The following is a 14,758-nucleotide window of genomic DNA, read 5'->3' as shown; positions in this document are numbered from 1 at the left end:
TTATTTACAGTTTGTAACTATTGTCTCAGAAGAGAAGGGTTTTCGTGTAAAGCAGACGGCTTAAACAGACCTTAACTTGGACATTATGTCAGCATGCATTATAATTGGTTGTATTTTGCAAATCCAAGAGGATCACTTTAGTTTATAGTGAGTGTTTGCTTGTGACAGCTGGTAACAGAAAGTCATGAAAAAAATGTGAGGAAATGCAAAGGTATTAGAAAAGAATGAACGGTTAAACTAGGGTGTGATTGCAAATGATATTTATACAATCAGATTTTCTTTCAATATTCAAAATAAACACCTGTACATTTCTTTACCATTGTTATGTATTTAATTAACAATGAAGCCCAAACTATTTTAGATGAGATTCAAATTAAAGTACAGCTGGTGCCGTTAATTCCACCTGTTAGCAATATGCTAGTAGAACCCAATGGAAACTATTATCATCGACCTGCATAGTGTGTGACAGTGTATGTAGGGCAAATGTATTGATGTTATGCTCTTTGTTGACATAGCCGGGCCAACTGCTCGTGCCTTTTAGTGCATGTTCGTGCATGTGAGCGTGCCCCACTGGGGTACGGCGGTTCCAGCTGATAACGCCGCCCCAACCAACGGCACCGTTGCGGTAGCGTAGCACCCACCCTCGTAGCTCTGTCAGCAGTATTGCCTTCACTGTTAGCACCGTTAGACGGCTCAGCCGTCACCATGTTGAGAGCCGTGCACTCATTAGAAATGTTCACGATCTTGCATTTAGCACCTTTAAAGTATGACAGACCTTTGTGTCTTTGGTCTATGCTTGGTAAGCTAGCAGGTAACTTGTGTAGCATGGCAGTTGATTCTACTTCTGCTGACCCTGTAGCAAAGAAATTGTTTCTGTAGAGCACAGTATTGCTCAGAGGAACTTCACAGGCGTGAAAAGTTAAAGAGGACATCCCGCTGACGTAGTTTAGGCTATTAGCTGCTGCCTCTGTTGTCGGTCACTCTGTTGGCATGTAACCATGAAATGCTTTGCATGCTGAGGGGCACCTCGGAAAGCAAAGAGGACAGGGGAAAAGAGAAATACATAATATACAGTGATTTGGACTGTCCTGGATTTTTATTTTTAAACCATCAGTGAGGCTGCGCAGTTATAGTGGTGCAGCGGTTAGCACTGACAACCCGAGGCAAGAAGGTCGTAGGTTTGATCCCCGGTTTAGTCAGGGCCTTTGTGGAGTTTACGTGTACGCATGGGTTTTCTCTGGGGTTCTCCGGTTTCCTCTCACCACCAAAACCTGTATTATCAACTATTGATTTATCTTTACTTCGCACACAGTTGTAAAGTTGACAGTGAAGCCAGCTAAATAGCAAAAGTGCTTGTCAGAGGTGAGATTGTGTAAAGCTGAATCCTCAACTATCTGATCGTGTTTACTGAAAAATGACTGCAATGTCACGCAGCATTTTTTACTACTAAGACATGATCAGAACTACTACTGATACTTGCATATTTAATGTATTCTTCATCTGTTTTGAAGTTGTCTGCCTCTGGTAAACTTGACTACAGTACTGTAATTGTATAGTTCCTTCTTCGTCAATGTTATCTAATATATTGATGTCAAAGCATCATACTTATCCTGCTCTCTACCTTAGGTAGGTCTCTCTGTGTCTGTGTAGCTGACACTTGATATTGTGCCGTGGTGCGTTCACATGCTGTGTCAACCTCAGACTTCCAAGACTTGAGAGTCGTTTGATTCGCGTTTTAATGGAAGAAGCTACGGAATCCACATCATCCTAACAATGTCCATTTTCTTTTCGTTTGTTTTTCAATTTTTACTTTGTGACAAGAAACTCTGTAATTGCTGTGTTGTTGGTGCTTGGCTTCTGTACAGCTCAGGCGTGATAAACATTAGTCTTCCAAAAATCTCCTTCCCTTTTTTCCTCTTTTTCTCTGTGACTTTCGGTCACCGTGTTTTGTGTTGTCCCAGTAGGGAGGAAACAGGACCAGCGGCTTGACAAACTAATGATTGCATTCAAAGCAAGCTGGATCTGAAATGTAATAACAGTGATGCTACAACTATTTTTGCATTGACGCAGCCTAGGAGTGGTTAACAGGGTTCACTGCATGCTAAGTATCTAGTCCTCCTTCTTTTGTGTATTTGAAATAAACGGTTAACATAAAACGCATCACTTCCTGTGAGGGGGAGGATTTTTCCCAGGAAAGAGCTACCAGACTGGTAGGTGTTTAGAACAGCAAGTGCAAAACATTTCCATGAACTGGATATCAGATGAATCACTGCTGTTATAGCAACATATCACTGAGAATTTGTTTATATGAACATGTCACAAGTTACAGTTGCAGCAAATATAATAAAATAATGTGCATGTTGGCAACGAGGTATAACAGTTAAAGCGGGGTTAGGCAGAATATTTTTGGCATCATTGGGAAAAAATTCCATAATAACCTTTCAGCATATTGTAATTCAAGTGTTCTGAGAGAAAAGTAGACTTCTGCACCTCCTCAAGGCTCTGTTTTCAGGCTTTAGAAAATCTAGCCCGTGACGGGAGACTTTGGCCAATCACAGGTCATTTCAGAGAGAGAGCGTTCCTATTGGTTGCTCTAGAAATGCAGATGTGTGTGCACGTCCTTTCAGAGAGTGAAAGCCTGCAGGATAAGTTGCTTTTCCAGCATTGACAACAGCTGCCTACACTGCAAAGCAACCCAAAGCAAGACGGACTTATCAAAAAGAGTCTGACAATATCTGCAAAGCGTTTCAGAGATGGAGAGAAAATGTTTATTAGTTTTGCCTTCTGTTTTCGGCTGCGGCTAGCGCTGTGAGCTAGCTTCACGGCCACAGTAGCTACGACAGTTGCTCGAGGTAAGCATCATTTTCTCTCCATCTCTCTAATAGTTTATCCTGCCTGAGCTCCTCACTGCGGTGCAGCCATGACGCTAGAGCCTTGAATCAGAGTATGTCATCTCAAAGGGATTTACAGGCCCACAAGTTTGCAAAGAAAAACAGGACGGTAATTCTCATAGAATTGCCGCTATATAACGGCATCAGGATCACAATGATGATCGGGACGATGTTTAAAATGAATGACTAGCACTCGTACAGGTTACTGAATGAAGCACGTGCACATGCCCCACTTCATCTGGTGGGAGTGGCTTGGGACAGAGAGAGGAGAGAGGAGAGTTGCAGGATGAGGGCTGGATCTCCAAATTCTGGCATTTTTTTGCTTTTTTCCATAAAACTGCCTACCCTGGGATACCACTTGAATTACAATATACTGAAAGGTTATTATGCAATTTTTGCCTAATAACACCAAAAATAAACTGCCTTCCCCAGCTTTAAACCAGCACGGAGGCACTAAATTGCGTATGAATGAAACAGTAATTCGTAAGTCATTTCGCATGCAATAAGAGCGCCTCTTTTTGCTTTTGCCGTGTCATTTGTACGCCATGTAGTCTGTACTGACTGCAATGTAAATGCATCTGTGTAAATACGCTACACTCAGAGCTAGTGATGTAGAATAAAAAGTGAGTAAAGACTGCTTATGGTAGATGGGAGGGAAGGTGGATTGGTCTAACAAAAAGACTTTGCGTCCCAAAGTGTTGTTGAGTTCTTTTGAAGTTGCGTTGGTGACGTTTGTAACGTGTTTTCAGTTCTTCTGTTACGTTGTTTCCGTACTTATTTGACTTAGTTTACATACTTATTTTAAGCCCAACCATGAAGTTTTTCCTAAACCTAACTAAAAGGCTAAAATACATTCTCATGTCCCACAGTATGTCCTTGTAATGTTGGTCTATTTATACGCCTTCCCATGAGATTGGGTTGGTTAAACCCTGGTTACAACATAGAGGCAACTTGGGGCTTGTAGTATCTTACGCTACTGTAGTAGAGATGGAAAATGGATACATATCATGAGTTTTGCTGGTAACATTGCCCTACTTTGATACTCATTAAATGGCACAGTATACCAACAGCTGTAAGCTCAGTGCAGTGTTTTAAAGTACAAACTGTATTTGCAACCAAAGCTGAGACAACGTCTTTGTCTTCCACTTTGTGAAATGCATATTTTCTAAACTGGAGGTTGTAGTCTTTCAGTTCCAACTTGCCATACATTCGGGGTCATTTTGTAGATGTATACAGTAACAAACACTTCCCCTGACAGTATAGATAACAGATGGCATGTATAGTCGCACACGATCAAGAGCTTTGTTGTTTGATGCTTCCTGTACAATTGGATGTCTCTTGCTAGAAATCCGTCCTTAGATCCTTTGGTGCCTGTTCCAGATCTACACTCTTTGTTTCTTCATTTCCATTTCTCTCATATATATTTCTATCCCTTGCTTCCCCTCTTCACTCTCTCTCCCCCTGCCTTTCTCTCTATCTCTCATCTGATAAACCTTCCGGTCATTGCTGAAGGATAAATCAGGATTTTTTTTTCATGGTGCTGACAAGCAGAAAACTTTGTTCGAGAGGGTGCATATATAGACATTAGGAGCTGCGGATATAGCAATTTAGGAGTACAAAATGGGCAGGATTGTACAGCCTTCTTTGCACGATTGTACCACATGCGAACATATTTCAAGAGGCTACAGCAGGCTAGCGAGGTAGCAGCTGACTAGCCAGAGAGTTACTGTAGCTTCTCAGCTTTGTCATCCTTTGTCGGCCTGTCTGTTTGGGCCAGCGGATAACAGGATGTAAATAAGACCGCTGTCTGTAGACTGTCTGCTCGGCTTGTTCCCTTCAGAGATATGTAGACCCCGACTCACACTCACACACTCACGATTCTGCACAACAGCTGCAAATCAGTGCACTGCGTGGTACTGGCAGGCAGGCAGGCTGCAGAAATTGTTAATATCCCTGAAAGTTGAGGTGGTATTTGCAAGCTCTTTTGTGCCGACCATGGAGACGTATAATCTCCTCTTCCCCGAAGGGGAAAGTAATGCTGTACTGCAAAATGGAGCCTGTAGGTTAAAGTGGAGGACGGCACATATACAGAAAGGCACCCTGGCTAAAACAGAGTGTGGAGGTTAAAGTGGAGAGCAGTACATACAAACATGCCCCCTGGCGAGCTGTTGGAAGGGAAAGCTTGGTGTGTCTTGCTTACTCAATGTTCCCTTCAGCCTATGTTAGAGCTTTCTGTTTAGATAGCTCTGATTCTGATTCATCTGAACTTTGTTGCTAAACTCCAGCCAGCCGTAAACATTAGCCCGTGTGTTCCCAGCTATAGGATGAAAATGCCAAATTCCCCATTTGAATCAATAGAGTTAATTTAACCTAATCTAATCTGTAAATGCCAGGAGTTCAGGCTAGTATTGATGCCTGGACATAATGCCCACGGCTGTCTGTGTTTTTTTCTCTTGAAGTGATAATCTTGAAGATTTTCATTTAAATAAATGTCTGCTAAGTTACTATCTGTAGCCAAATGAGGTAACACAATGGTGATTGAGCCTGTGGCTCCTCTGATGAAAGTATTGCAATATTCATATATCTGCAGTGTTATGAACCGCTGTCTGTGGTGACATTTGTGGAAAAAAAAATGCTATTTTATACACACAAAAAAATGGAGCTATGAACACAATTCTGAAAACGTGAAGCTCATGCAAAGAGTAAAGAAGCAAAGAGACAAAACTCAGGTACTTTTTTGACAATGGCCGCTAGATGGCGCTGCGGTAGCGCTGCCGCCATTTTGGACCATAAACGCAATGAGTCTGTGGCCATGAATGTATAAAGAGACGTCTCTAAATCAGAGGATAATTTTTTTTCGAGGTAAACCAACTTCCCAGTGCGACCACTTAAATAGCCCTCATTTAAATCATGAAGTCCTAAAAGTTGTAAAATTCACTAATAGCTGAATCCAGAGATATTTTATTCGGCATAATGAAAGTGCATCAGAACCACGGGACTGCACCGCCCTGCACGTTCATATGACATATCGGGTTCTGCCAGCTTCCTGCTAGCTGTATGCAGCTGTAATAATGAATATATTAGCTGTAATTCATCACTTTAATTATCTTATAATACACCCATGGGCTGCATGTATTAACGTCTCTGTTCACAAATAACCGGCTATCGGCCAGTAGCTAGTAGCGATAGTAGCATGAGATAAACAGAATTTAAGGGAGTTGTAGGCTATTCACTAACACGCAGGGCAAAAGCACAGGACACAACCTCTTCTACATCCATGGTCAGTGGTCTGTTGAACATCGATTTTGGATCCTTGACATGAAAAAGTTTGAGATTGCTCTCAAAATCTGTGTGCTGGATTTTTCTAAATTCCATATATCTCCATCGCTCACGTTATGTTCCTCTGGGAAGCAGCTGGGTAAAAAGGTTTAATAAATAAATAAGTAAGTAAATAGTTATGATAGTATGAATATTTATAATATGTTTATTGTTCAACACAGGCCATTTCAGTAGAGTCATTAAAATTATGACAATAGAATAGAAATGATTTTGTTTTACTTTTGTACAGCACTTTGTAGGCCAGGGCATCGTTATGGTAGTCGACTCGATTACAGTCCAAAATGGCGCAGGCGTAGGTCTGCTGCTGGGCGCTGGTGTTGCAATGGAACGTATACTTGACTTTCACTACTTAGCAATATATGTTCTTTGGCTCATGTACATAGAAATATAATTTTTCTATTCTATTTCTAAACACATGTATCAACAAAAAGACTCCAGACTGCTAAACTCTTAGCACAAATCCATTGTTTCCACTCAAATAGAAATTCTAAATCAACCAGGACTAAAATCTTAAGGATTGCCACTATAAATTTGATGTATATTGAATATAACAAAATAAACGACAGGCTTTTCTTTAATTTTTTATGGTTGGAACAACCTCTGTGCTCGTTCTCAGGGCTGAAAGAACAGAACTGAAGGGATGGCGAGCACGGGCAGATTAAGAAAGGGTGGAGAGAAGAGGGGGAAAAAAGAGGCAGAGAGAGGAAGAAATGATATACAGTAAAAGCTCTGCCGGCATAGGGCTGCCTCTGCTCCGAGTGTCTCCCACCTCTCTCTCTCTCTCTGCTCTATTTATAACTCTATGGGAAATTGCTGAGTGGGCTCTTCCGAGGGTTTTTGCTGTAATTGATTCAAAATGCAAGTTGTCTCTTTAGTGGTGAGAAAGAGGAGGAAAGGATCCCCAGTCAGTTGTATGGACAGGACATGCACAGGGGTAGACGGAGGTCCCTGCCTTTTAAACTGGATACATTTGTTGACCCGCTATTACATCACTGTAATGAATACAATATGGCCATTAGAGCCAGAGAGCTTCTGTTATCCTGTAATGACCGTAATGGGGCCACACCCATGATATCATAACACTGGGGTTCAGCATCGCTGTGATTCATCTACAGAATAATGTGCACTGCAGTTGGATCACATTTTCTATAACATGCCTATTTTTCATTTGACTGCAGTAAAAGCTGATCTTCTATCACTTACAGCTATAAAGAGATTAAATCAATTATGACTGGCTGGGTAAAAGTCATGACACTCATTATAGCATATAATTCAAGACATTTCAAGCACTCTCTCAGAAAGATATTTTTTTATTTTCTCAAGGACATCAATTGAAATGAGGTCCTGTAGTGTTTCATTTAAAGAGCTGATAAGAATGAATAGAAAAGAGTATACTTAGCATTAAAAAGTACCATTATTTGGGACTATGCATGCATGTGTATCGATTTTCTAGTGACTGTGATGCTGCGAGGAGCCGACTTGTTAGTTTCAGTGTTGTGAGTTTGATGGCTGTTGCCTGAATATGAATCATATTCAGCCACGTGGTATCGCTGACAGCTCGCCACCCATCCAGAAACAAAACACCACATTCTGCAGCTGCATGTAAACTGTTGCTGTTATTTATGCCAGAGAAATACCCAGACCTATTCCAGCATTTTCATGCTCACACACTGTGGAGGGCTTTCTCTCTCTCTCCCTGTCGCTCTTATACTTCTATTCTTGTGAAAACAGCTCACATTTTTGCATTTGTCGGAAGGTCATTTTGACAAGTCCTCGTTCTTTAAGGCCCAGTTTACAGGGTTCATCTAGGGATTTGTTGGTTCTGGGTTACCAGGCTTTCACACTAAACACAGTATTACACAAAGCAAGGATGTTGTTTTCATTGCAGCTGTGCATGTGCATGAATAAACAGGGCGCACCGCTTTGATTTCCTGCTGGGTGTTTGCACCCAGAGTTTCAGCTTCATTAAACCTTGACCTCAAAATACACTGACCTCTACGAGGCAACAACATTCTGACTACTTATGTGTTGGTTGGAGTTCTAACCACAGCTATACCTCTACACTGTGTCGTATTGATAAATAGGGCTGCAACTAACAATCGTTTTCATTGTCAATTAATCTGTCGCTAATTGTCTTCATAAATCGATTAGATGTTTGGTTTATAAATTGTCAGAAAATGGTGAAAAATGTCGATCAGTGTTTCCCACAGCCCAAGATGTCGTCCTCAAATGTCTTATTTTGTCAACAACTCAAAGATATGCAGTTAGCTGTCATAGAGGAGTAAATAAACCAGAAAATAATCACATTTAAGAAGCTGGAATTTTAACTTTAAAAAAAAAAAAAAGATTCAAACTGATTAATCGATTATCAAAATAGTTGGCGATTAATTTAATACTTGACAACTAATCAAATAACTGATTAATCATTGCAGCCCTATATTGATAAAGTCATGAGCATAGCAGAAAATAACCAGGAGGCCATGTTTGTTTACATATTCGTTATCCCAGCCGCATTTTGTATATTAATAAGATCCTTATCATTGATATTATTCATGTCAAAAGTTTTAAAGCTGCATTGAAGCTGCTCTGATCAACATTTTTATAGTAACAGTGGACCAAATGACGTGTGTGTAAAAGGTGTCGCTCGTAGTGACATATGCTTTGTCCCCTATATGGGAACATCAGACAGAGTTGTACAGCTCTGCTCTGATTGGTCCAGCCTGAAAATTGCATACTTATACTCTACATACCCAATATGTGCACTATCGTTCAACATACTTTTGTGTGAATGAACAGTAGTATGTATCTTTTCGGCTGCAGTGAGCCGTAATTTACATCGTCACTTCCTGAGTGCCTCCTTGCCAGTTGGAGACGTGTAACCATGGTAACCCGTAACAACCTAATGTGACCAAACAAGGATTTGTTAGAATCAAAGTCTGAATGAATTTAAAGTATATATTACGCCTATAGCAAAGTGCAATCTTATACTTTCATTGAAGTGTTATTGATGTTACCGAGCTGTCCATCAACATCTCTTAAGAATGTTGTCGTCACTATCGCATTGCATTCTGGGATATTTATGCCGCCATAGTGTCCAGCGTTGCATATTGTAAGATTTCACCAGAAATAGTATGCAATTCCCGTACTTTTGGGTTTCATACTAAGGTTTCGGACATACTGAAAAATCTCACATACTGTTTTAGCGTACTAACTAGCATGTTAGTATGGATTTTCATTAACTCCCAGTCATGCAGATCACAACCACCTGAGTGATGAATGTGTTTGTGACAATATATTGCTTGTTGTGCTTTGTGATGGTCATTTGACCATGCCTGAGGAAGTGCTCTGTTAGATCGAAACACTGCTCTATTAAATTCAATTGCCGGGAGCTATCAGTAGTGTGCAGATCTTTTGTCTGATTTTTCCAGCAGCTGTAGAAGTGTTTCGGATGTGCGTACCCTTCACCCTGTTTTCCGCTTGTAGTGACGAACCCACAGAACATTATCACTGTGCAGTTTCCCCCAGCTCTACAGAACGTTACAGTTTCTTTAAGCTCATTGTTTGAGTTTCACGGCCCAAAACTTTAATGTTTTGCTTCACTCTCACAGCTCTCATCAGCCTTATTTCCAACAAAAGCATTGTGTACTACTTGCTCAGCACCAAACAACAGACTGACACAGTTGGCAATGAAGAAAGTAGGGCTGTGTATCGGCAAGAATCCGGCGATACTATACGTATCATGATACAGGGGTTAGAGTTCAATATATTGCGATACAGTGCAATACTGTAAGCAAGGCGATATATCGTGATTTTTTACAAAAGTTGACTTTTTTATGCAAATAGAACAGTGGGATCTGCATTTGCCTTTATCACAGTCATAACATCATAGCACTACTTTTTATGTAATACGACCCACTGGCTGCCACGAATCTTTACATGCAAACTATTAATTAAAAATCGATACTGTGTTTTTGAGAATCCATACAGTATCACAAAACATAATATCTCTATACTCGTGTAACGATATTTTCTTACACCCCTAGAAGAAAGTGGAACATTTAGCAGCTAAAGAGACAGACATTTTTCTCTTGTTGCCTTGTTCTTTGCACGTTGCTTAACATATCCTGGCTGACATGTTACTGTGATGGTCATCCATTCGACTCAGATAGATTGTTTCGTTAATCTTCGATGATGTCAGACTCTCAACATGCATGTAAAGTATTAACGGTCTAGTGTGTAGGATCTGGTGGTATCTAGCGGTGAGGTGAGGAGATTGCAACCAACCGAAGCTTCTCCCGTGTGCAAAGCGTGTTGGAGAGCTACGGTGGCCGAGGCAAAAATGCGAATGCCCCTTTCTAGAGCTGTCTGGAGCAGAGCCAGTGCGTAGAGTGTGTGTGACTCCGGCCAAAGTAGAAAAGGTTAACAAGAGTTTGGTTTGTCCGTTCTGGGCTAATGTAGAAACACAGCAGAGCAACATGGCTCACTTTCCCTATGTAGATATGAGCGGCTCATTCTAAGCTAGTGGTTCCCAAACCTTTTCTGCATGGCCCCCCTTTTGGAGATAAAAAATAAGGCCAGTGCAGAGCTATGCATCATTAATAATTAGCCTCGCTGCACCCCCACTTTTATAACTCTGGGCCCCCCTTAGGGGTCCTGACCCCCAGTTTGGGAATCATTGTTCTAAAGTAACAACAACACAATGATTCTTATTATCAGGTGATCATACACTAAAGAAAACATACTTATTATTATTAGAATCCATTTCTGCCAATAGATCCCACTAATTGTTACACATTATTTTGAACACAATTTACTCACCAAACATAAAAATTTTCTCTCCTCTTACTTTGCTTCTGCTTTGTGAGACTCACGACACCTACATTGTGTCTCTCTCACTGTCCCTGATGGCTTATACTATAAACTTTACATTGAGATGACGTGCAAAAAAAACAACCAACGCTTTTATGGGTCTTTTTTTTGACAAATATTAAACGGCAGACAAGATCACTATGAACTGAACATGTCTGCCATTTTACAGTTTTTACAGGCATATTACATTAACGTTTTCTTTTGCTTTGCTTTTCTAGTTCATCATAGTTTTGGTCAGGGGTTAAGTGATGGATGCAATGAATGAGAGTCTGTAATAAGGCAATTGTGTGTGTGTGTGTGTGTGTGTGTGTGTGTGTGTGTGTGTGTGTGTGTGTGTGTGTGTGTGTGTGAGTGTGTGTGTGTTAGTGTGCTTGCGTGCATCTGTGTTTGTGTGTGAGAGGGGTTGGAGGTTTACGACTGTACATTTGACCTTCCCTACTTCCTGCACCCCCATCCCATGACCCTCATGACTGTGATGATGTCTTAACTGTAGCAGTGATGTCATATTGATGGCGGTGATGTCACGGTATGCAGGTCATCTCTCTCTCTGTAGTTGGTGGATTGTGCTGTTTCTAATCCCTCATCTCTCTCTGCTCTCTTATGTCTCCCTCCTTCCCTTCCTCTCTCTTTCCCCCCTCTTTTCTATCTGTCTTTGTGTCCTTCTCTTCCTCCCTTTCCTCCCGTTTTACCCTCTCTCTTCCCTCTGTATCTTTAACCCTCCCCACCTCCCTTTCCCCCCTCCCCTCTGTGTCTTGTTTTCCCTCCATCAGGTGTCCCAATGACTATAGGGGGGACCGCTGTGAAAACTCCGTCATGGCCGATTTCTACAGTATGTCCATTTGCTCTTGTCTGTCTCCTTCTCACTGAGATGCTGCATGCTACATCGGAGGGGTTGGATGGAGGGAGCGCTCTGTCTATGTGTGTGTGTGTGTGTGTTTGCAAACCTGCTCTTCTGTTTCATATAAGTTAACATGTGTGTGTGTGAATGTGAGTTTGCATGCCTCTGTGTCCGCCCCTTCCTCTCCCTGTCTCCCCTGGTTCCTCCGTGGTGCTCCTCTGGTCACCAGAAACAAACAATCGACATATTTTATAAGCACATTAATAAGCTCATAGCAGCACAATACATACTGGATACTTGACCTAGAGAGCTGCTAAAAAAAGGGTAACACTTTATAATAACCATCATTCATAAATTATGAATTTATAGTTAATTAAACTTAGCTAATCAACAAACAATGAAATGATAATTGATAATGTTTACTAATTATAAGTAATGCTATAATATCTGGGGGTTTTTTACATTATTTTCTGTAATATCAAATAATTTGTTTATGAATTATATATTGTATCATAGCTGATAGGAGACAATAACAAACCAATTATTAACCATTAACAAAGTGCTACAAATAACTGTCTAGATAATGTTTATAGATGTTTTACAAAGCATTTAGTAACCATTAACAAGGTATTATAATCATCAGTTGCAACTTTATAATAGCCATCCAAATAATGTTTATAGATGGTTTACAAACCAATTATTAATCATTTACAAAGTGTTAACTATCTATCTAAATAATGTTTAAAGACACTGTACAAAGTATTTATTAACCATTGTCTATAAAATGTCAGAAAATGGTGGAAAATGTCGATCAGTGTTTCCCAAAGTCCAAGATGACGTCCTCAAATGTCTTGTTTTTTTTTCTACAGCTCAAAAATATTTAGTTACCTGTCATAGACGAGTAACGAAACCAGAAAATATTCAACTTTTTTTTCCGAATTTGACTTTTTTTTCTTTAAAAAATGACTCAAACCAATTAATAAATTATCAAAATAGTTGCCGATTGATTTAATAGTTGACAACTAATCGATTAATTGATTAGTTGTTGCAGCCCTATATTGATAAAGTCATGAGCATTATAATGTATTATAATCATCAGTCGCAACTTTATATCCATCCAAATAATGTTTATAGACAGTTTAAAAAACATTTATTAACCATTAACAAAGTGTTAACTAGCTAATTAAATATTGTTTAAAGACACTTTACAAAGTATTTATTAACCACAACTTTATAATAGCCTTTCAAAAATGTTTAAAGATGCTATGAAAAGTATTTATTAACCATTAACAAGGTATAATCATCATCAGTTGCAATTTTATAACAGCCATCCAAAAAATGTTTATAGATGGTTTACAAACCAATTATTAACCATTTACAAAGTTTTACAAATATCTATCTTTGTAATGTTTACAGATGTTTTACAAACAATTCCTTAAAGGTTTACAAGTCATTTTGTAATCATTATCATTATTAATTATAATTTCATGGTTTGTTAACAGTAAACTATCTATTAACTACATTTTAATTAACTATCAATATACCATTTATTAATGATGGTTATTATAAAGCATTACCAAAAAAGCCCCAGAATTGACAACTCAACACTAAGTACCACATCTTTACGTTGTGTTTACTCTTACATTTTAAATACTCTGTATTTTTAAGCTGTAAATGGCACACAAAATACTTCTGTTGCAGCTTGATCCAGAGAACTGCACAAAACGAAACAGAGGAGACAGAGATTTCACACAATGAGAAACACAGGCGGTTGGAGTTATTTGTTTTTTATTGGAACATTTTGTCACTTTTCTTTGTAGATGGTTCATCGGTGCTGTTTAGAATTTTAGCAGTTAAAAAAAAAAAAAGACGATCAAGGCTAAACTATGTGGATATAAACTAGTAATACAGGGTTGAATGTTCTCACTCTATGCTGTGGCTCTCTTTTAAACAAAGAGGAAAATCTGTCATTGATTTTACTTTTTGGAGTAGGAGCACGACTGACAAATAAAGGCTTTAGACGGAGAACAATGTAAGTCCTTCTGACATTGCCAGTCATTACTAGAAGCTACAGTCTGTCCAAAATCCAAATAATTTGGCAAGTGAATGAGATTTAGAGTTAGAATATGTTCAGTCTTAATGTAATGAGATTTGAAATCTATCTGAGATACCCTGTGTGATATTGATTTTCATATAAGCAGAGTTTCTTATTTTCATGTCTGTGGAATCTGTCCTGAACTAAGACGTTAGGATTAAAGTTCAGGTGTTTTGAAGTGGAGTTGTACGAGGTACTTATCCATAGTCAGTGTATTAGCTACAGTAGATGACGGTTGGCACGCCCCCAGTTCGGAGAAAACAAACAGGAGTTACCGCACAGAAGCAAAGCATGGACTGCTGTGGACGGGGGCGGCAGAAAAACATATTTAGCCCCCTAAAAGAAAGGCTCACCTAAAAAAAATCAATATCAGTTTAAGAGTACGCTATATTTAGAATATTTTCACCGCTTTACCTTGCCATCAGACAGCCTTTTCCAACAGGGAACTGAAGCCGTTATATCCATCTATACTCTCGCCAAAGCCACCAAACTCTAAAAATAGAAATAACTGTAATTTTACCTCACAGAACACAGGGGTTGCTGGTCTACCGCTGCCTTGATCGGTTAGTTTGTTAGTGCTATTATGTTACTTTGGTGAATTTGAACTAACTAAAGTCACATAATAACACAAACAAACCGTGTTCTGTTAGGTAATATTACTGGGCTTTTTTTCAATGGAGTCTGTTTTTTGGCGAGAGCATAGATAACTGCTTCAGTTCCCCGTCA

At 39.6% G+C, this 14,758-nt stretch overlaps 1 protein-coding gene across 3 annotated transcripts in view; it reads left to right on the top strand.

Annotated features, from left to right (window-relative positions):
- Positions 1-14,758, top strand: part of nrg2b (neuregulin 2b) — a 73,965-nt gene that overhangs the window by 39,979 nt on the left and 19,228 nt on the right. For all 3 annotated transcript variants that reach the window (XM_074647930.1, XM_074647929.1, XM_074647931.1), the window contains exon 5: positions 11,870-11,928. In XM_074647930.1, the coding sequence (XP_074504031.1) occupies positions 11,870-11,928 (59 nt within the window). The remainder of the gene's footprint in view (positions 1-11,869; positions 11,929-14,758) is intronic.

The sequence above is a fragment of the Sebastes fasciatus genome, chromosome 10 (assembly GCF_043250625.1).
Source record: "Sebastes fasciatus isolate fSebFas1 chromosome 10, fSebFas1.pri, whole genome shotgun sequence".
Lineage (NCBI taxonomy): Eukaryota > Metazoa > Chordata > Actinopteri > Perciformes > Sebastidae > Sebastes > Sebastes fasciatus.
This window is presented reverse-complemented; position numbering and strand designations above follow the sequence as displayed.